At 44.1% G+C, this 24,300-nt stretch overlaps 1 protein-coding gene across 2 annotated transcripts in view; it reads left to right on the top strand.

The window, feature by feature from the left end:
* The window catches only part of LOC138511074 (coiled-coil domain-containing protein 158-like), a 1,345,385-nt gene that overhangs the window by 971,928 nt on the left and 349,157 nt on the right, over positions 1–24,300 (top strand). For both annotated transcript variants that reach the window (XM_069626574.1, XM_069626575.1), the window contains exon 6: positions 10,140–10,271. In XM_069626574.1, coding sequence (XP_069482675.1) covers positions 10,140–10,271 — 132 coding nt within the window. The remainder of the gene's footprint in view (positions 1–10,139; positions 10,272–24,300) is intronic.

The following is a 24,300-nucleotide window of genomic DNA, read 5'->3' on the forward strand; positions in this document are numbered from 1 at the left end:
CTGGGGTACGTCATCAAATATGGTGGAGCCACTGATGGCTTCCTGTATCTGTGCCTCAGTATAGCTTAAGATGTCTCTTTCTGCCATGATTTCAATTTACTCCGGATTGGAACAAGGGGAGGGTTTTTTTTTTTCTTTTATTTCCCAAAGGGGGATATTATCTGGTGTATGCCTGGACCAAGGTGTCAGCCACAGTCAGTGTGATTTATTATTTGTAAAAAACCAACACAGGTACTTTCAAAAAAGGGCCACAGCAGCCAAGGGCTGTACTAAGTGTAACATAACCCACAGGAAAAGTGGTCAAGCCTAATAATAGCTTTTGGGGGTTTCAGGAGGGCCTTAGGCTAACAAAGACCATGTACAAAATTGCAAGTGTCTGTGGACAGGTGCACACCCTCCATTTTCGATACAATGGGTTTGGAGGTAAGGTGGAGGAAAAACCTCCAGCAGACTGCTGGATGTAATTCCTCTGCATTACTGCGCATAACAGCCAAACAATCAACATGAGTGCAAGCAGGATTACCGCCTGCAGTAATTCCATCAAAGTCCCAATGGAGTCCTATGGATTTCAATAAATGGGGACTAACATTGGCTACCAAGATTTGCGTTCTGGCAATAATTTTGGCAGACCAAGTGGCAGTAACAGTAAATCAGTTTGGTGGTATTTTGGTGGTGTTACCTCCTAAATACCACCAAACCAAACCTTTAATGAGACAAATGGCTCTATGGCATTTCAGAAAAAGATTTTCCTGAAAAACTCAATTGATTGCATGAAAAAAATCTGAAAATAATCCAGAGCAATACTTAGAGGCAGCTGCCTGTGCATTTAAAATGTCATATTTTTATATTAACGGCTTCATTGTTTAAAAATGTTTACTGCGATTGCGTTTTGAACTGTTTTAGCATGGGGATTTCCCATAAGAAAAATGATTGTTTTCATCCCAAATATTTCAAAACTGCCCACTTCAGTTTTCCTAATTTTCACTGGCACCTAGACTTTATCTGGAATGGATGCACTGAAAATAAATGTGAATATCGGTTTTCCCAATTTTGAGATATTAACATTTGAAAATGTATCTATATATGACAAATGCACAAATAAATCCACATTTTTCAAAGAAAAAATATGAAATAATTTAAGAATACACACTAACCATATGCTCAGCAACCATGCCACCCATAAGTACAGCAGCTGTAACCACACCCAGCATATGCACTCACCCCCACTGTGTACACATTACAAACATTCTTTCAAGCAACATACACACTCACCGATTATCATAACCACACATAACATACACACTCCTCCCATTATCATGACAACACACAAAATACACACTCACCCCACAACATACACACTCACCTGATTATCATGAGGACCCACAACATACACACTGACCCCATGATCATTACCACACACAACATACCCACTCATCCCATTATCATGACAATACAGAACATACACTCTCACCCCATAACATACCACACTCAACATGGACATTTGCCCCATTATCAAAACCACGCTCAACATACACACTCACCCCAGTATCATGACCACACACAACATAGGCACTCACCTCATAACGTAGACGCTCACCCCATTATCATGACCACACACAACATACACACTACCCCCACTACATACACATTACATACTGTAATGGTATGGAAGGAGGAGATTGACACACGGGTAGCATGATTGTCGGCAGAGACTTTTATTAAACAAATAAGGTTGTAGAAGTACCTTTCTGTCCCTAATACTAAGAAGGGTGTCTCTGCCTTGAAATAATATTCTATGGAGTCTGTCAGGATAGTCCAAAATAAACAAGTGCACCATTGTGTTCACATTCCTTTTTCCTGCCCTCATACTAAGAAATTAAATGATATTTTATTTCTATCACGCTCGTACAGAAGTGTTTCACAGTGTGACACTTTCACAGGCAAAAGGGAGGGGGACAAGGCAGAACAAAAAAGAAAACCGCGATCTTACTAGGCCCAGTGACATTTAAGAAAGCGCAAGTGCATGGAAAAGGGAAAAGGGAAAAGGGGGAAGTGCATGGAAGGGGGAAGTGGAAGTGCGGCAGAGAGGAGAGAACAGAATAAAGACTAAATAAAATAAATAAATAAATAAGGGTGATACACGATGGTAGTTCAGCCAGCAGGTGGCATGAAAGGTTAATCAGATAGTGTATATCTGCTAAGTGCAGAAGAGAAGTGGGAGGGGGGCTGTATGGGTACAGATACAGCACCCCAGTGCAGCGGGTGGCCTGGAGGCAGTGCAGGTGGGTGGCAGGGTGAGCAGGTACCTGGGCCCAAATGACAAAGGGTGGCCAGGTGCACGGTGCCAAGAGAAGAAACAGATCCATAGGGGAGAAGGGGGCAAAGGCAGAGGCAAAGAGGAAGGTCTTGAGGTGCTTTCAGAACCGGAGATGGTTTTCCTCAAGTTTCAAGGTGGTTGGGAGGCTGTTCCAAAGGTAGGCCTCAGCGAATGTGAAAGGTGATCTTCTTTAGTCTCAAAGCTCTGTTCCAACTTGCAGAAATGGTGCAACAAAAAAACTCCAAAAGGAAAGACAACATTACTCCCAGGTTGTCATGCCTTCCAAAAGTTCAACGAGAGTCTTGTCCTTTTTTATTGTTCACGGCCAACCTTACTCCCAGATTGTTGTGCCCTCTGAATGTGCCATGAGGGTGTTTTCTTCTTTCTTTATCCTTGGTTATCCTTGGTTTCACAGCCAACTTGGTATACTATCCCGCCAGGTACTGTGATTATGAAGGGTGCTTTAGCTCTCTCTTCATGTGGGTGAGTCGCAAGGTTTGCCTTCTCTATAGTTTCCAACTGTGTGTTTTCTTGCTTGACTACTACTGCTTTGCTGGCCACAGCCAACATGGAATACTCTCCTGCCAGGTGCTGTGCATATTAAGATTGTTTTGGTTCTCTCTTCATGTGGGTGCACATCCCAGATTTGCCTTTCCCTTATTTGTGGTCTTCTTGCTTGACTATTACTTCTCCTTTGGTCGCATACAACCTGGTATACTCTCCTGCCAGGTGCTGTGAGTATGAAGATTGCTTCGGCTCTCTCTTCAGGTGGGTGTGAGTCCCAGACTCAATTAATCTTTTATTATGATCTTCTCGCTTTGCTTCTACTAGTATTACTACTTTGTTGGTCACAGCCAAACTGGTGTACTATCCTGCCTGGTACTGTAACTTTGAGGATTGGTGTGTAGCCTGTGATTCAGCATTTGGGTGCGGGTCCCAAACTTGTTTTCCTGAATGTCCCTTCTCCTAGGCATCCCACCAACTGTCCCCTCTGCTCAACCTCCCTGGAGAGCTTACTGGTTCTTCTCAGATGTTTGCGGGTGCTCTGGGCTTTCACAGCTTCCCTTTGCTGCTTCCACAGCTTGCGGCGGCCCCATACTGATTCCCGGCCTCTGAGCTGTGCATCTTGACTTCAGCACGTGCTCCAGACCACGGGAGCTCCAACTTCTGCCTCTTGTGCCTGTTTGTCTGCGATGGAGCGTCTAGGGATGCCTTTGGCAGCCGGAAAGCTTCTTGCTCTCTGTACCTTCGGTGTCCCATCTCCTCTACAGCTACCGACATTCAAATCTCCAGCTTCCTCCTGGAAGGGCCTCTCTCCCTTCCCAGTCCTTCTTTCCTTTTTATGAGATGAACGGTATTAGCTGTGCTATGGCATCTAGTCTGCACACCTTGGTTCTGCAGAACCTGCCACTTGGATCTGTGCCTCTTCCTCATCTCAGTAGTGAGGTCTTCACTCCTCACTAGGTTGTTGTTGCGCTACTTCGTCCTAGTAGTGAGGTCTTCACTCCTCACTAGATTGTTGTTTATCTTCTTCATCCCGGTAGTGAGGTCTTCACTCCTCACTAGATTGTCCTAGTATTTCTTGAGGAAGTGACATTGGGCCTCATTATGATGTTGGAGGTGACGGTATGAAAGGTGCTGGTAAGGCACCGGCACCGTTCATACCGTACCACCGAATTACGAGGTGTGTGCGCGGGTGCCTGATAGCCCGCCAGGTCTTACCAGGTGAGCTGTGCGGCACCCGCAAGCATAACTCGTAAATGCGCCGGCACCGTTATCAATGGTGCCGGCACATCCATGCTCCCCACCCCCATTCTGCCCTATGGACAGAATGGGGATCGGGAGCCCGGCAATACCGCCACCCGCGAATGGGCAATTACCGGCCCATTTAACTCGTAATGGGCTGATTATTTCCCAATTGCAGGTGGCGGTGCCAGTAGCGAGCATGGCAGTAGCCGTGGCTGCCATACAGGCACGGCACCATCATGCTCATAATGAGGCCCATTGTATATTCTATTCTGCAGACATACATGGAAGTTTTAGGGGTTATGTCTTGTGCAGGGTAAAAGGGTGAGAGAGGTTGGGATGTAGGGGATTATACCATGTATCTCCTATGGTGTCATCCCTTGTCCCATAGGGGGTTTCCCTCCCCATGAGATCCACCCACTAAGTACCACCCCCAGGGGGACTATCGGGCAGCATCCCCACCTCCCTTTACTCATGGGAAGGGTCTTCCCCCATAGGAGCAGTGACGACATCCTGGGAAGCGTCACAACACGCTCATGCAAGGAAATATGTAATTCAAGCAACAATAGGCAGCCAATATTATAATGACCACACACATCATACGAACACACCCCCACTGCATGCACATTACAAACATATACTCATGCGAGGAAATACCTAATTGAAGCAATATGCAGCCAACATTATCAAGACCACACACAACATACATGCTTACCCCCACTGCGTACACATTACAAATACATACTTAAGCAAGGAAATACCTAATTGAAGCATCAATATTCAGCCAAAATTATTATGACCACACACAGCATACACATTCACTCCCACTGCGTACACATTGCAACATACACTCAAGTAAAGAAATACACCCAATGGGTACACAGTCCAACATACACTCCAGCAAGGAAATACAGAATTTCAGCAACAATATGCAGCCAACATTATCATGACCACACACAATACACACACTCACCCCCATTGCATCCACATTATAAACATACACTCAAGCAAGGAAATACAAAATTCAAGCATCAACATGTTGCCATCATCATCATGACCGCACACAACATACACACTCACCCCCAATGTGTACACATTACAAACATACACTAAAGCAAAGTAAATTGATAATTTACGAAACACTATGCAGACAGCATTATCATGAACACACAGAGCATACACAGTCACCCCAATGCATACACATTTCAACCTACATTCAAGCAAAGTAAAATACATGATTCCAGCAACAATATGCAGCCAACATTATCCAAACTCACCCCCACTGTGTACACATTACAAACATACACTCAAGCAAGGAAGTACATATTCAGGACACAATATGCAGCCAACATTATCATGACCACACAAAGCATACGCACTCTCTCCCACTGCATATTGTGAGGTTGTAGAAGGTGGAGACTGACAAGGAGGGATCATGTTCGGCAGATACAAACTTTTATTATGAAAGAAATAACCTATCTATCCCTACTTCTAAGGGGCTTGACCTGCCTCAACCTAGGAAACTTTAATGACCTGTCAGAATGTCTGTCCAAAATAATATGTTCCCCGCCCTCTGTCAGAAACCTAGCAATCTAACACTAACACTTAAATCAAGGAAGGCTTGCTTCAGTCTTCTCATAACAGTAATTATTTCAGTGTCCCTTCGTAACAGGGCCAGGGGAATGACTACCTCCCCTGGTTCCTTTATCAAAGTTATCCACAGTGATACTTCACCACTTCTACAAAAAGCTGTATCAGCCCCTTCAACTCTTTACAGGAAGCAGAAAAGCTCATGGCTTTATCTAGCCTCCTTTTAATGTCTGGATGATAAGTATATTTTCCAGTTCCTCTGTGTCCTTCTTGTAAACCTTTCACAAGTCTACTTGAGCAGTGGTAATGGTTGGGCCGCTGCAATGGGAGAGATGACTGCCAATGCCTTCTGCTGAAGCAGTGGTAGTGTTTTGGCCACTGTGACAGGGGAGATGACTCCCGTTGCACTCTGCTCGACAATGCGACGAGGGAGATAACTCCTGATGCTTTCTGCTTGAGCAGTGGTATTGGTTTGGCCACAGCGATGAGGGAGATTACTCCAGAGGTTCTCCGCTTGAGCAGTGGTATGGGTATGGCCACTGCGACGAGAGAGAGGACTACCAGAGTACTCTGCTTGAGCAGTGGTATGGGCTTGGCCACTGCGATGAGGGAGATGTCTCCCAATGCACAAGGAGGGAGTTGGGCCTCTTCCCGGACCCCACTCAGTCGTCGTGCCATTCCTGTTACCTGTGGTACCTTGGGGACACGACTCTGGCTCTTCCCAGAGGACTTTCCTCCTACTTGCTTCCTTTGTCGCTCTGCAATAGGCTTGTGGTCTCAGCATTGTTTCTGATCATGACTGTCCACCTTCCAGCCATCACGCCACCAACAAGTGAGTCAGTTCCCTGCTGACTCTCAGGGCACTCCAGAAATGTCCTGCCTTTACTCTCGCTCCTGGAGTGACACGGTTGCTCCAGCTTCAGCGTTCCGACTTTGAACTTCCCCTATGAGATCTCTTGTCCATTCTCGCTTTCCTGTTTATACTGTTGACGCTGCCTTTGCGTAACATCAACACCATTTTCAAAAGTCTGCTTGGCACTCTTCATACCTCCAGTGAGCCACCTCGTTACAGTACGTGGCTGGCTCTTCATCTGGTCACTTCATATGCCTCCCACATTTTTCTTCATCTCAGTAGGTCTTACATGTGTCACCGTCATGGGTTTACAGTACCACATGGTTCTGCTATCAAGGGTGGATGAAAACAGTAATAATGAGGGTATTGTGCTGTACTGGGGGTGTGGAGGCTTTTCCCCAGGTTGATGTCCTTATCCCCATGATGGGAGACCCGCCCTATGATGACCTTCTGCATATTACCACGCCTAGGGGACTGTTGGGTAGCTGCCTCACCTCCCTAACCTCATAGAAAAGGGCTCTGCCTTGGGGAGAAGTGATGAGACCTGGTATTTCCTCAAAGGCTCTCTCCTGGTTCGGTTGACCAATCTTTCCTCTACTGCCATACTTTCTGTGTAATGAAGTGCTATCGGACAAGATGAAAGACACTGGCCTGCATTGAGCACAGCAGACTTTAAACTAGAGGTGATGCTCAACAAATTCATGCAGGCACAAGAAGAAGGTAATAAGGTGATACTCAAGGGTAAATGTATATTAGATTACTGTAGTGAATAAATAATGTATGTGCTCTTCAGTCACAATACAAGCAATGTATCTAAATGGGTAATGAGTTATATACTCGCAGCAGTGTTGATACCAATCTTTTTATTATTAAAGGTACAGATAAAGAAAATGTAAACAGGTGCAGTTAAAATAGCACAATTCATCAAGACGTTGAGCGATGCTGCAGTACATACACATTTACAGTGTGTTACAGATCAGTCACCTTTGTGTGATCCAGGAAAGCCACCACCATACAAAAACCAATCATAATAAATCATATTAAATCATGCAATCATGGTCTGCCTAAAATTCTAGACATGTCACTGAACAGATGAAAGATCAACTGGTTTCGGCACTCTCCCACACTTATGCCGCCTTCATCAGGGTGAAAAAGGTATGTCCACCCGGTCAATATACAAAGAAGGGAATATGTCGTAAATGACAATACAATTGTCAAAGCATAACATATACTAAGAACCACCACCACAAACACTAAGGTATCTAACCCAGAAAACAAAATTGTAGCCGGAATGCTGAAGCGGTCTAACAGTGATGTTACATAAACATCAGTCAGAGAATAAATGTATATATGATAAACATATTGAAAAGAAACTAAGAGCACACAGTAGAAAATAATTAAATTCAACATCAATGAAGATACACAAAAATAAACATAAATGAAGATAAACAAAACTGCATAGAAAAGAAATACTGAACATTGCAGTAGCGGAGGAGGAACAAAATACCTCAAATTATGGGTGGCACATATTTGTAAATAATGATGGAGTAAAGATGAAGATGTAATGTAGCTCTTTCTAAAAGCTACATCTATATTATGTGCTATTTCTTGCTGGCTATAATATGCAAGGAGACAGTGATTAAACCTCCCATATTGGAACTATCAAAGTTCACTCTTGTCATGTATCAGATAATAGGTTCGTAGAGGAGCTTGGTGTATATGTTTAGAGGCTCAAAATGGTCCGTTACATGTAGAGCATAATGAGAGTGTTTCAAGACGCTCACAGGCACACAGGTGAAACCAACGTATCAGGGATCTGCTGGAGCGTTACAAGGACACAGACATTAGAAGCCATGTAATGTGTGTACTGCGTGTGAAAGAACGTAACACATGTAAAAACTGTCAGAAATCTATAGCACAAGTAGAAGGGTAAGATACTGGGGCCATTCCAATTCCGACACCCTGCCTCTGGGCCAGAACTGGCTCTGTTAATCATCTTAGTAGACCTCTCGCCACATGTCATGAGGGGTCCTCATCACTCAATTTACATTTCAAACCCTTGTATCCAGACTCTACGCTTTGCACAGAACATTTGATTCCCTGGATAACTTTGGAAATGCAAGTTTATCCAGGATTTTCCAAGTGAAGCATTTCATTGGAAGTCCTCAGATTTACAGTCTCTTTTTTCAGGAGGGAGGGGACACCCTAAAAAGTCATGAAAGTGACCAGGGAGATGTTGATGATTGGTACTGTGATATCTGCTGCCTTAAAACACCCCCCTGCGTTCATGCTCTATTTACTGTTTAATCCCCCTTTTCAAATTCTACGGTGCTCGGAATGAAGACTGCATCCACACTTTGGGAAGTTGATAGCTCAGACTACACGTTTAATGTGAGCGATAAGAATTTCAAATGCTGTGCTGGTTACCTCGGTTTGTCTTTTTCCTGGCAGCCACTGGCAGTGCTTAATTTGTGGGTGCTTGCCAGGGCACAGCCCCGGGACTTATTTCTGAACCCTGGCACTTATCTTTTCAAACTCAGTCTGATTATGATGTGTTTTGGAAACTTTATTATGAAATCTCATTCAGAAGTTGCCACACAACAAGCAACAGCAGTGTGCACTGGCCATATTCTCTTCACCCTGCGTTGTTGCATCGTTATTCATGAACTTGATGACCCACATAGACAGCAGAGCGGTAGTTATCCATTTTCATTGATAAAAGTGAGTTGGAAGGTGACATTGCTGGATGGTTGTGCTTGACATGCCAACACACTGATCCAATCCTGCTGCATAACATTGGAGATCCTCCACTACTGCAATACGGAGCAACACTACAAAATGAGTGTGGGTTGGCAACAAGAGGACAGTTACCCACCAGCAGCACCAACACAGGGGAAAGGCCAGGAAAAAAGCCAATGCCCAAGAAGAGTGCCTTTCATGAATATCAACTTATACACAAATATATTATTGCAATGTTTGACAGACAAGTTTAACAGCTCAGTAATCATTTTTCCTACATTTGTCAACCAATTAAACTTAGTAGGAAAGTAGGTTTGCTTGTTTTTCTGTGCATAGATGATCAACATGTTCCAAAAGCCACATATACGGTCAGAGCAAAATGTTAACAATGCTGATGTGTTTAAAAAAGCACTTAAACATCTGTCTTAAACTAGTATGTTAAGTTATTTTCTGTTTGGCATCTGTAAATTGCACATCTGCCATGGCAGTGCATCTCTCACCCAAAATAGCCAGTGGGAGTTGCAGCATTAACCCTTAATATGCAGGCATTGTGGGGGAACAATCATGGGTGTTGGCAGTAGTGGGCCAGGAGTTGCCCGCCCGATATGTCCAAGGTGCGCTAGAAAATATATGGACACAGGCACTTTTACAAATTAAGCACTGACTGGTGATGTTCACAAAAACCATGAAGTTGGTAGCAATGTCTAGTGTGAATGACTGCTTAAAAGCAGTTCCCTTATTAGATTGACAAAAAGCAAAGAAAACAATACAAAATTATAATAAACATGATGAAATTATGGAGGTTTGCATTGGTGGAAACACAAGGTATGTATAAGAAATCGTACACCACTTTAAAGTATTTTTGTTTTCTCTCTTTCCTTATCACCCTAATAGAGGAACACCAACAAAAACTACACGACTACGAAACATTTTTTCATGCAATTAAACATCACATGCAACAAGCAAAAGATGAATTAAACAAAACACAAGCCGCACACAAGTTTGAAAAAAATGCCAACGGAGAAGGTAATCAATCATATTGATGCAATTATAGCTATCTATTTGCACATTTGGTGTTTTGTTATAACGTGTATTATTGATTGGCCGTGTTGAAAATCCATCTGCAACTTTTGCGTGTTATATGTTTGAATTAAATGAAAACTTCCAATTTGATAACATGATTCTGAGGGAGCACTGTTGGGTGCAGTGCAATCTGGCCCTTGTGTGATCCTACTAGGAGGCCACACTTTCCCTCAGGGCGTTAGAAGAGGTGACACACACCAACTGAGAAGGGGACCTAAAAGGAGAAGGGGAAGGTGCCAAGTTGTGCCATGGGTCTAACTAAAAAACAAGGAAGTACATATTACAGCTCTGCACTGCTACGTATAAGCTCATTAAGTATCTACTATACACATATGTGTAACCAGCAGGGCTGGTGCAAGCTCTAAGCAAACTAGGCCACTCTCTAGGGTGCTTGCCTACAATGGTGCCAACGAGAAGAGATATAAACCAACCTGAGTTAAAGTAGCTACATAATGTATGCTGGAAATCACAGAGCTCACATAAATAGCAGAGTCTCTAACATGCAAGGTGAAGCAAGGCTATTGCATATTGACATATGTTTTGAGCAGCACGGCACATGTCGGGCTGAAATAAAAGCACAGAGGCCTAGCTTGAAAATGTTTTGAGAAAACCACTTTAGTCAGAACCAGGGCACTTGCACAAGGTAAGTCAACAGTCATGGTGGAACCCTTGTTAAACGTTTGGGGCCAGAGAATGGGTCAGGCAACGTACACCTCATAGGTAGGAACAGGAGGGAGATGGGGAGGTGTAGGAGCCTCATGCAGGTTCAGCAACAAAGAGCTAACAAGCCTTATCCACATAGTATCAGAATAGGCCAAAGTGTGCTGTGCTTGCTGGACATTTATTGTGAAACATTGTATAAGCATGACCAACCTGATAGATCCAACATCTAAGCAATGATGGAAGGGCCAACTCAGAGTACTGACCCCACAATTGATGTGTTACAGCAGAGGTAATGTATATTTATTCATTCAACTTTAAAATTACTTTATGAATAAACAGACTATTTTGAGCACACATACTGTTTAAAAGTTGAAATTCTTTGTATCTGGGTGAATTCACAGCTTCAAGCATTATCTCGCAGTTGTGGGAAAGTTAACAAAGAAAAGATGTACCATTAATTTGCAATTTCCTGTGCTAACTTACAAAGCAATACTGAAACTTACTGGCCAAGCCTTGCTGTTTTTGCCAATATATTTATTTGGGTCTTCTGATGTTAAAATGCTGGTCAAACATTAAGCTTAAAGTGAAAAGTATTAAACAAATTTAAAATTGTGGAAGGTAATATTCGATAATGGAAACATTATGTCTCTAAACCTGAGCACTGGAGCAACTAATAAGACACTGGGGGTGCTATTCAACATAGAGGATCGCTGATCCCCTTAAAGGGCCATGTAAGCTCAAACCACGCAGTCTTAGGGCTTTCTCCTTGGTCCTGGGCTGTTGCCTTCCACCTCCTGGGAGAGAGGGTATACTGGGTAGGCGTGGGAGTGGAGATATTCAGACAAAATTGCACAGTGAACCCCGTGCAACTGCCCCACTCCCCAGCCAGAACATGATCACTGGTAAGAGCTGCTGATTAGGGATGAGGGTCGTATGAAAGCAGAACTCTCCACATGCATGTGAGCTAGCAGGCTGCATGGATCTAGAGCTGATGCTGTACCTGTACCTGTTCTTTGCAAGTGTCACTACCTATGCTGTGCAACTTGTCTATTGAGGAGCTTGCCCTGGCTCGGAACATGCTGCAACTGTACTAGTTTAGGAGAAACACCCGCACTGGCCTTGCACATGCTGTACTTGTACCAGTGTGTGAGGGAAGCTTACACTGATCCTGTTTGTTGTTGCATACATGTACCAAACATTAGCTGTAAACAGTTGTTCTGCCACTCCTGTACTTGTGCTTATCTGTGAGGGAAACATGCACTGTGCCTGGCATGCTACGACTGTTTGTGAGAGAAGTTTGCTCTTGTTGTATACATGCTGTATCCATTTGAGATTGAATATTGCACTAGCTCTGTCCATGCTGTATGGATACTTCGTTGTTAGGTAGTAAACATGTAGTGATCCTGTGCATGGTGTACCTGTTTGTGGAAAGCGTTCACTGGCCCAGTGCATGCAGTATCCCATGGATTTTGAGGAAAGCTTACAATAGGCTGCTCTATGTTGTGCTGGGTTGAGGAATGCATGCGTTGGCAGTGCTTACCTGGGCCTGTTCTGTTTATATGGTAAGCATGTGCTAGTCCTATGCATACAGTAACTGCATGTGCTGTATTTGTGAGGAGAAATGTGATTTTGAAAAACGTGTTCAGCACTGCTGCCTAGAGGAGCCCCTTTTAGAATGTGGGCCTGTTGCTTCCCATGCTGTAAATGTTTGTTGTTTGATAGCTTGCAGGTTTGTCGACCAGAATGTATCTGTCCAGTTTGTAATGAAAGCTTTCTACGCTGCACCCTGTATGTTAGGGACGTTTCAACTTCTTCTGCATGAACTGTCTGTTCTGTGTATAATTAAAGTTTAAGCTGTGTGTGCCAGTATTGTACCTGTTCAGTACATTCATGAAAAACAATGAATGACTTCACACAGCAAGTGCCATAATGTCATTTTTGGGATGTTTGTGAGTAATGGGCAATTTTAAACAACAATTGGCCTGTAAAAGTGTGTAAAACCCCAAGCTGCACAGCATGCTAAAACCACTATTTCAAAAATCTGGTGAAAGCAACATGTTCACTCATTTCCAGCACATCTTCAACCCCACTGCCCCATTTTCGTATCCAGCCCTAAAGGCAGTATTTATATATTTGTCATTTCAGTTTACAATGTGATTTGTGAACAAAATCCTGCCAACACACAGTGGACAGTGCTCAAAATCCGTGAGCACTGTCCTTTGCATGTTCGCAGGATTTTGCTTGCACTTTGGATTTCTAGCTGCCCGCTGCTGGTATGCGCCACGTTACCGGCAGCAGAGAGCTAGAAATCCAAAGAGCGATCAAAATCCCATGAACACAGAGGACATTGCTCTGTGTGTTTGCGGGATTTTGCTTGCACTTTGGATTTCTAGCTCCCTGCTGTTGGCACTGCAACGCTTCCCGGCAGCGGGAGCTAGAAATCCTGGATGCAAGCAAAATCCTGCAAACACACACAGGACATTGCTCACCTAGGAAAGGATAACCCAATGGGCGAAAGGGAGGTTCCCAGAACCTGCAAAACAAATGCCATAAATTCAGAATACACGAAATACAACAACAAACCAAAATAGCAAAAATACCAAAAATCCAAACCAAAGCCGAATGCAATGCTTTGTGAATCCAGGAAAACATTTGACCCCCACCATTTGACCCCCACCAGTCCCTGTCCTTATCTTGTGTCACTCGGGCAACTAGACCTTTCAATTCATTAATATGATCCTTAATGGAACAGGAACAATCTTCCAAGTCAAAACAACACATCCTTTCCACAACATAACACCCCGAATTATGCTTCAAAAACAGATAATCATTAGCTGCCTTATTTTGCAATATTTTGCAAATAACTCAGTCAAGGCCTGTTAAGTCTCATTAAGCCCTTTAACTAAGCTAATTTAATACTGTTTCATATCCCCCAGCGTGCAGTCCCCAAATCCTGACTAAGGAAACAGCTAACGCTAACACTTCAGTTTCAGACAAGAAATGGACATCAGAATTACTATCAGGTGACAGGGCAGTGTAAAAGACAGATTGCGTAGACCACCGAACAGCAGGGCGTAAAGGAAATAGCATCAAGCTAAGGCATGTTAAAGTGCAAGCACTGTTAGGCAGAAACCTGTGCAGTTCCCTCTCGGACCACTGCAAAAGATTTAAGACTACAGGTGTTTGGCAGTAAACCCACTTGGTAGCAGTCTGTAACACACAGATTCACTTGGTAGCTGTGGCTGAGCAGTCAGACTTCCCTCAAGAAGAGTTAGGCAGTATACAGAGTATTCACAATAGGTCAAAAAGAACACAGTAGAACAAGTAAACACGGACCAGAGCTTGGTGTAAAAGAGATATAATTAATTATTTAAAACCACATCTAGAAAAACACACAGGCACTCATAGTAAACAATTCAAAAACACGGTCATTAAAAGATATACACTCCCTCAAAAGAATATTAGACAATTCTTTAGTAAAGCCCCACTTATTTTCAGACAGCGGTGAGCGCTTAACACAGATGGTACTCTAATAATTCATTTAAAAAGGGAGAGAAAAGCAGAGTATAAATTGAAACAGATCCCAACACTTTTTTTAAGAACACGACAAGAGAGGAAGGCAAGGTAAAACGGTGAGCTTAGAGTTCAGTCGGCCGGGTCCACTTTAAGAGGATCAAAACGAAATGTGTCCAAGGTCACACGGTTGCAGTGCACAAGAGTCTTGCAAAGGTTCAAAAAGAGTTGGACCTCAAGAAAGGGACCAGTTAGAGGGTCAAGGCGTCCAGCCCAGTCCAGAAGGTTAAGGGGTTATTATTACCTTGTAGCTATCTTTAGAAAGGGAGGCCTGGTGGACACGGTACCTTAGAGTGGTGAGAATACTCCAGCGCTGGAAGTTGTTCCTGGCAGCGGATGCAAGTCGGTGCTTCATCCGGGGGAAGAGAGGATCTCGTCGGGGAGGAAGACAGGAGTCCGTTGCACTGCCAGGGAAGAAACCAGCCGCAGAGTTCTCAGGTAAAAGGAGCGGTCCTTTTATTCGCGGTCCAGTGGTAAGTGGCTATCCGGTTGCTGGGGTGCGCAATTGTGCCCACCAGTCAGGGGAAGAAGCCTCTCCAGCCGGGAGATCTTCTCTGTCGTCGGGAAGTGGTGAGTCGGTTCTGCAGGGCTCCACCGGTGGTGTCGTCGTGGTAGGTCGGCTCAGCTTCTCCCTCGTCGGATTCTCACGTCCTCTGGCGACTTCTGAAGTTCCAGTCCCAAAAGCCCTGCTTTTATGCAGCACACCCCCATTCACTCAGCCTAGCCGTCAATCAAACATGCTAAGTGGTGAGCCGGCCGGCTCACCACTTGGGCCAATCACACAAGAGTGCGACTTGAGTTACCAAGGTAACTCAGTCCAGGGTGCCTAAACCCCCTCCCACACCCCCTGTGGTACCCAGACAGAGTGGTACCACTTTTGGAGGCTTCTGTGGAGAAGCCCGCCAAAATGTGGAACAAAGGGCTCGACTTGGGTTGGAGTCAAAGAAGAGAACACAAACGCCATTTTAGAATCGAGTCCTGGCAAAAAATACCAACCGGCGAATTAATATTAAATAAATAAACCGGCGGTATGTTCGAGGCTATGAGAATTAAATAATTAAAGTTGGTAGCCTCGAACAATGGGAAAATCCCATAGGGATATATTCGCGGTCGAATATAAAAATTAGTATCCACTGCCACCAGCCAAAACTCGATCAGGGGGGACGGAGACGTGCCCCCTCGACTAACAGACCCCGGGGCAATCGAATTGCCCCGACCAGTACGTCCACAATATGATGGTTTGTACTGGTTTCTGTTAATAATTTGGGACTAGTAAAGCCAATGGTGACTTTACATGCCCTGGGAGACAGTAGTCAGTCCCAGGGTATGGAGTCTATGGTATGGTGTCACTATAACACCCCTGTGTTACTGCACAGAGGGTGCTGTGTAACACACATAGTAAAAACACATGAGACCCTATGGAGTAAAGGATCCCATAGCCCATAAAACACATTAACAGTCAAAGGAACACCATAAATCATGTCCAAGAGTGGGAGAAAAAGAGTCTCACTCTTGGCAGGAGAAAAAAACAAACTCCAGAAATCCAGCAAAGCTGCTGGGGGACTCACTAGGTTAGGAAATTCAGCCTAAAGAGAGAATTCTCCTTAACACTCGCTCCCCCCAGACTAAGGGACAGGAGGATTTAATCCACTCCTGGATGAATCTCATACCTCTAGTCGATGACATACATCCTAGAGAGACCATCAGCATTTTGGTGGTGACACCTTGACCTATGTTCTATGGTCAAATCAAAGGTTTTCCTTTGTAAGCTATGTGACCTACAAACCCTTTGAGGAACATCAGTCTTTTTAAAGTTATAGGGGATCTGGTTGACCAGTCCCTCAGAAGTTGTTACAACTTCTGAACCTGTGTTAGGCTTTTTCAAGGGGTCCTTATAAAGGATTCCCTTAGATCTAGCGGGGCCTCCAGAGGTCCTCACCACCTCTCTGTTGGAAGAAGGTTGGGTTTTAGGCCTCTTTGTTGGAGGGGATGGAGATAAGCAAGGTACATGTTTCTCCGTCCTCTTAGATCTACCTTTACCTACTTTAGGAGTTTCCCCCTTAAGTCTAGGAATTGGGTTGGAGTCTTCTGTGGAAAGTCCAACAGCCTGAAGGTTTTTGGCCTTAGAATTTTCTTTTCTGGTTTTCCACCAGCACTGAGAATTACCAGTTCTCTTAGGCCTAGTTAGGGTTCCAGTAGGTCTATCCACCTCTTCCTCAGAAGCAGGGGGAGCCACAGACTCTATGACTGGGGGAGCTATGATGGAGCTTGGCTGGGGCTCCCATTTCCCTAACATTTTACCCTGAAATTTGCCTGGGTCAGAGGTCAATTTACCCACACCAGGGCTTGTAGTGGGGTTCTCAGTAGAGGTTCCCACAGGCTTAGAGTGGTTCCTTAAGAAGGCCTCTCTAGCCAATTTGGTTTGGTTCTGAGTCTCCATACTGGGAGGCCTGGGGGTACTGGATACTACTCCTAGAGTTCTTGGATCATTCCCCAACAGGACTCTCCCAAGTACCTCAGTCTGAACACTGACAGGAATCAACACTGTCATGCCATTACACTGAATGAGGGCTGGTAGAATTGGAACCATTTGTACAGGGCCTCCAGACATCTTAGTGGGACCTTTGGGTGCCTTAGCAACATCCTCAGGCCTGAAAAAGCTTTCATCCACTACTGTTCTGCTGGCTCCAGAGTCTCGCCTGGCAGGGGTATCCTGACCATTGACAAGAACACTGTCCATATAATAAACTTTAGAGTTTTCTGGTATGGAGTTATAAACACTCCTATTCTGGTCACTAACTAGACCCATGGACTCTACTGTTACACTTGCTTGAAGACACAAAGGTTCTTCAGCAAAGACTTCAAAGTGAGCACTAGCCATTTGGACTTCCTCCTCAGGAGTGAAGGCTAAGGAGACTGTGCTGATCCCTACAGGTTTACCCTTACATCTGGGATCTCCTTTGATGTGGTCAGTTGCCCCACAGAGATAGCATGTTCCAAATGTTCTCTGAAAGGGTGGCTTGGCCTGACCTCCTTCTGGTTTGTGACCAGAAGGTACACTAGCCTGTTGTGGTTTACCCTGGGACTTACCCTGGTTATTTTGTTGTTTGGGGCCCTCTTTGGGTTGGGAGGTATTAGACATCTCTTGGTTCCCTTTTGGTGGCTGCTTTCCCTCATCCTTTTTCTGAGTGACCCCTGAATCCTTGTGAGTGGCCCTGTTGGCAACCCACAAGACAGCAGCCTTAGCTAGTCCTCTAGGATCTAATTCCTTTGAATCAGCCAAGTGCTGTCTGAGCCCAGGAGAGCAGGCATCATACATTGACTCCAACATAACAAGATTTCTCATTCCCTCATAAGTGTTCACCTTGTAACCCTTAATCCATCCCTCTAGGTTTTTCAAACACTCACTCACCCAGGTAGCCCAAGGGGTACCATCATGCTTTTTGAGGGTCCTAAACCTCTTAAGGTACTGGGAAGGGATCTTCCCAAATCTAGCTATCAAAGCTAGTTTCACACATTCATAATCCTTATTATCCACCTCCCCCAACTCCATTACCACATCAGTTGCAACAGGGGGAAGCCTAGAGAACAACCAGGGAAGTAACTCATTCCCTGTGATGTCCAGGAGCCCATGATTATACTCAAACATTTTTAACCAATCCAGCACATCCAACTTAGGTTCATACATACCCATTAATTCCTTAGGCATCCGGGGTCTTTTGGGACTGGAACGCCTAGAGGAACCAGAGGAGAGAGAAGCATTTTCCACAGACAACTTCTTCATTTCTAGTTCATGATTAAGCTCTATTTCTCTGAGTCTTAACTCAGCTTGCTTCTGCTCAGCCTGGGCATTCATTCTTCTGAACTCTTGCTCTTGGTTTCTTTCAGATTGAGCAATAAAACGTTTGTACTCTAATTCAAGCTTCATTTTTTCAAGTTCAAAATAAGCAGGGTTACATGTAGGACCTGGTATAGGCCCAGTAGGTACAGTAGGTAAGGCAGACAGAGGCTCAGAGTGGCTAACTTCATTAGGTTCACTTTCCTCTTCTGACTCATTATCAAGACTTTGATTCAGATCAATACCATCACTGTTTTCTACATTTGCTGGGGAGGTAGATTCCTCTGTACAACCCAGACTTTGGTTTTCTAACAATCTTTCGATAAGTTCTATTTTCTTGCCCTTCTCAGAGAGATTCTTATGTCTACACAATACTTTTAAGCAGTCAGCAGTTTTGGCAGACAATGATTCTAGGGTATAACTCTCCATAGCAGACATAGTTAGAAAATCAGCTTTTTTGTGCTAAGCTCTGTGGTTAGTTGTCCTAAAGTGTTCAAAAAGCACTCTAAAGTGTATACTCAATACAAATCCCACCGCTGTACACCAGTGTTAGGCAGAAACCTGTGCAGTTCCCTCTGGGACCACTGCAAAAGATTTAAGACTACAGGTGTTTGGCAGTAAACCCACTTGGTAGCAGTCTGTACCACACAGATTCACTTGGTAGCTGTGGCTGAGCAGTCAGACTTCCCCAAGAAGAGTTAGGCAGTATACAGAGTATTCACAATAGGTCAAAAAGAACACAGTAGAACAAGTAAACACGGACCAGAGCTTGGTGTAAAAGAGATATAATTATTTATTTAAAACCACATCTAGAAAAACACACAGGCACTCATAGTAAGCAATTCAAAAACATGGTCACTAAAAGATATACACTCCCTCAAAAGAATATTAGACAATTCTTTAGTAAAGCCCCACTTATTTGCAGACAGCGGTGAGCGCTTAACGCATATGGTACTCTAATCATTTGTTTAAAAAGGGAGAGAAAAGCAGAGTATACATTGAAACAGATCCCAACACTTTTTTTAAGAACACGACAAGAGAGGAAGGCAAGGTAAAACTGTGAGCTTAGAGTTCAGGAGGCCGGATCCACTTTAAGAGGATCAAAACGAAATGTGTCCAAGGTCACACGGTTGCAGTGCACAAGAGTCTTGCAAAGGTTCAAAAAGAGTTGGACCACAAGAAAGGGACCAGTTAGAGGGTCAAGACGGCCAGCCTAGTCCATAGGGTTAAGGGGTTATTTTTATCTTGTAGCAATCTTTAGAAAGGGAGGCCTGGCGGACACAGTACCTTAAAGTGGTGAGAATACTCCAGCGGTGGCAGTTGTTCCTGGCAGTGGATGCAAGTCGGTGCTTTGTCTGGGGGAAGAGAGGATCTCGTCGGGGAGGAAGACAGGAGTCTGTTGCACTGCCAGGGAAGAAACCAGCCGCGGAGTTCTCAGTTAAAAGGAGCGGTCCTTTTATTCGCGGTCCAGTGGTAAGTGGCTATCCGGTTGCCGGGGTGCTTGGCATGGGCAATTCGACCACAAGACGGCCTGGGATGCAAAGAGAAGAAGGTAAACTGGTTGTGCCCACCAGTCAGGGGAAGAAGCCTCTCCAGCTGGGAGATCTTCTCTGTCGTCGGGAAGTGGTGAGTCGGTTCCGCAGAGCTCCACCGGTGGTGTCATCATGGTAGGTCGGCTCAGCTTCTCCCTCGTCGGATTCTCAGGTCCTGTGGCGACTTCTGAAGTTCCAGTCCCAAAAGCCCTGCTTTTATACAGCACACCCCCATTCACTCAGCCTCGCTGTCAATTAAACATGCTAAGTGGTGAGCCGGCCAGCTCACCACTTGGGCCAATCACACAAGAGTGCGACTTGAGTTACCAAGGTAAACTAAACCCCCCCCCCCTACACTCCCTGTGGTACCCAGACAGAATGGCACCACTTTTGGAGGCTTCTGTGGAGAAGCCTGCCAAAAAGTGGAACAAAGGGCTCGACCTGGGTTGGAGTCACAGAAGAGAACACAAATGCCATTTTAGAATCGAGTCCTGGCAAAAAATACCAACCGGCGAATTAATATTCAATAAATAAACTGGCGGTATGTTCGAGGCTATGAGAATTAAATGATTAAAGTTGGTAGCCTCGAACAATGGGAAAATCCCATACGGATATATTCGCGGTCGAATATAAAAAGTAGTATCCACTGCCACCAGCCAAAACTCGATCAGGGGGGACGGAGACGTGCCCCCTCGACTAACAGACCCCGGGGCAATCGAATTGCCCCGACCAGTACGTCCACAATATGATAGTTTGTACTGGTTTCTGTTAATAATTTGGGACTAGTAAAGCCAATGGTGACTTTACATGCCCTGGGAGACAGTAGTCAGTCCCAGGGTATGGAGTCTATGGTGGGGTGTCACTATGACACCCCTGTGTTACTGCACGGAGGGTGCTGTGTAACACACATAGTAAAAACACATGAGACCCTATGTAGTAAAGGACCCCATAGCCCATAAAACACACTAACAGTCAAAGGAACACCATAAATCATGTCCAAGAGTGGGAGAAAAAGAGTCTCACTCTTGGCAGGAGAAAAAAACAAACTCCAGAAATCCAGCAAAGCTGCTGGGGGACTCACTAGGTTAGGAAATTCAGCCTAAAGAGAGAATTCTCCTTAACAAGGACCACCCAAAATATTAGCAGGAATATATGAAGAGGTTTGGTTCCCACAGGAGAATAACCAAGCCACAGGAAGTTTCACATGGCTCAGGTGGCTGGCTCTTAGAACAGTAAAGATACATCACCCATTGTTAGAAACATCAATACAAACAGAAGTTGGTCACACACACAGGCGCAGCTCAAAATCTGTTCTCTTCTCATCCTGGTCCAAGTTTAATTGTTGACATTTATCGACAAAGTTCAGATCACAAGTAATTTGATAGCAGACATCAGCAGGAGCAATATTGTGAGTAATAATGCTTGTCATATTTCTCCATTTGCGGTCCGTGTCCGCAAAGAATGTTCAATATTCATACACAGAAAAGGAACTTCGTACATAGGAATTCTTAACAAAGGAATTCTTATGCAAGACCCCAAATAGTTTATAGTTAGTTGTTAATAGTTTATTTATTTGTAGAGCGCAACCAAGCCCAGGGACATCTGGGCGCTTTTCATACAAGTTACAACAGAGAACCAAATACAGAGCAGGAGTTCAGTAGAAATGAGCATAGATGAAGATACACATATATACAAATATAAAAGGCCAACATTACAATCTAGTCAAGTTTACATAAGTACTGCAGGCGTTGATTGTATCCAATTAGCCTAGCTATTATACAACCACATTAAGGTGCAGCTTGTTGAGCCAGGTTTTAACCTTTTTCCGGAATAAGGGAAATGAAGGTTCCTCTCTTAACGATGCTGGGAGTGCATTCCATTTCTTGCCCGCGAGGACTGGGAAGCTGGCTCCACCTGCGCGTTGTAGCTTGAATCGAGGGATGGAGACACAGTGTGACTGAGCTGTTGTAATAGGTCAAGAGGTGGAATGGCGAGTGATGATGTTGGACAGGTAAGTGGGGGCTTTGTTGCAAAGGCACTTGGGTGAGGCAGAGTGTTTTCAGGTCAACTCTTTGCTGAATGTTAAGCCAGTTTATTGAGTGTCTGGTCGCAGAGATGTGTTGCTTCCTGGGAATTTTCAGGGCTGATCTGATAGCATTATTTTTCATGACTTGTATTTTGTTGAGGTTTTGTTGTGACATACCCAGGTAGAGGGCATTACAATAATCAAGCTTTGATAGAACTAATGCTCTGGCTATCGAAATTCAGTTAGTTGTAGTCAAGAATGTGGCCGTAATGAGCTTGCAGATATGAGCTGTGGAGGATGCCAGGTGCTGGTTTATCTCGATAGGGTGAGCAGAGAGTCAATATAAATTCCTAGAGTTTTCACGTTTGCTACTTTAAATACATTGCTTTCGATGTTGAATGACGTGAATAGTGCACCCAATTTGTTCAGTTTGGCAGTGGACCCTAGGAGAAGCAACTATGTCTTATCAGTGTTGAGACAGAGCCCATGCTTTGCCATCCAAGCTTGTATAATGCCGTAGATATAGTTGAGGGTCTTGCTGTCTAAACTGCGATCACCAGTGATAGTGATGAGTATTTGGGTGTCATCAGCGTAATTGGTATACGTGACCCCCAGATAGTCAAGTCTATCAAAAAGTCACTTAGTGAACACATTGTAGAGAGTAGGGGACACACATGATCCTTGTGGAACCCCACAGGAGACTGGAGTAGGTAGGGCAGTGGTTGAGGGTGCAAAGACCCACATGGAACTATTGTTAAGGAAGGACTCAATCCAAGCAACTGCTTGATCAGAGAAGTGTGCCGCAGATGAGAAGTGTTTGCATAAGATTTTATGATTCACCAAATCAAATGCTGCTGATAGGTCAAGTAACAGAAGCAGAGCAAATTTTCCCTTGTCTTTCAAAGTCTGGTTTGGGTCTTCAAGTCGATTAGCGCTGGGTCTGAATCCTGATTGTCTCAGTCCTAGCAGATTGTTGGATTTGAGGTATTGCTGTATCTGCAGATAGACTGCGTGGTCCAAGGTTTTTATTAGAAAAGGAACCGTTGTGATGGGCCTGTAATTTGAAGGGTCTAGTGGAGGTTTTTTTAAAAGAGGGAGTACCCAGGCATCTTTCAGGGTAATGGGTACTATACTGATTTTGAAAGAGGCATTGATGAAGGAAGTGATGAAGGGAGCCATTTCATTGGCTGCCTCCTTGATAAGTGAGGCTGGACAAGTGTCTGCCTGACAATTGGAGGGTTTGAGTTTCCTGATGATGGTCTCCACCTCTTTGATAGAAAGGGGTGAGAAATTAAATTGGGGCAGATTGTTCCTAGAGTGAAGGGGAAAATCAAAAGTCGGCTCAGTATCGGTGATCAGGGTTTTCTTAGTTTCAATTTTGTTTTGAAGCAAAGTGATTTTGTCTTGTAGAGCATTCTGTATATTAGTGCACCATAGGGTGTCTTTGGTACAAGTATCGGGAGGTGGGGCAGGTGATTCCAACTCTTTAAGGATATTGAATAATTAATTTGTGCTACACTTAATTTTGGATATGCAGTCATTGAAGTTGTCTTTTTTAGCTTGGACAATGGCTACCTTATAGTTAAATGAGGCTGCAGTGAAGTTGTCCTTGTTTATTGAAGATGGGGTACCTTTCCATAATGATTCAGCCGATCTTTTCAGTTTCCTAAGAGTCTTCAAGTGGGGGGTATACCAGTTGTTAAGGTGTGCACAAGGTTTAGGATTGCATAGTTTATGGGGTGCTATGGCATTGATAGCCTTAAGGATAGTTTCATTATACAGTCCTACTAATACTGTCGAGTCTGAGTTTGTTATGATGGGGTGAATAATCGGTTGAAGTAGTGGTAAGAGTTTCTCTAAGGTCAGATTACGTTTATTTCTTGTCATGACGGCAGGTGCTTGGGTTTGAGGAGTAGGTAGTACGGGATCTTTGATAGTGAAAAATATTAGGTGGTGGTCAGTCCAAGCACAAAGGGTATTGGAAATATTACAATTAAGGTCTGCTAACCAATGTAAAGTTCTTCCTTTCTTGTGAGTGGGATTGGATATCCGGTGTATGAACCCTAATTCAGTAATGGTATCCTTAAGGGCACATGCTTTAAGGTCTTTGGGGTCTTGAAAACTTAAATCAAAATCTCCCAGAATAATTACTTGAGAGTTACTTTTGATGTTGGTTGATAACAAATGTGATATATCATTTTCAAAGGTAGTAGTTGGGCCTGGTGGACGGTACATTAGGTGGATTGTGATAGTGGATGTAGGCAGTTTGATAGATAATAATTCTGCTGAGGGTAGAGGTTGATTGTTGACCTTTCTCAGACCTAAGGCCATTTTATATCT

Source organism: Ambystoma mexicanum, chromosome 6p (genome assembly GCF_040938575.1).
Source record: "Ambystoma mexicanum isolate Mex_15411 chromosome 6p, UKY_AmexF1_1, whole genome shotgun sequence".
NCBI classification, from domain to species: Eukaryota; Metazoa; Chordata; class Amphibia; order Caudata; family Ambystomatidae; genus Ambystoma; species Ambystoma mexicanum.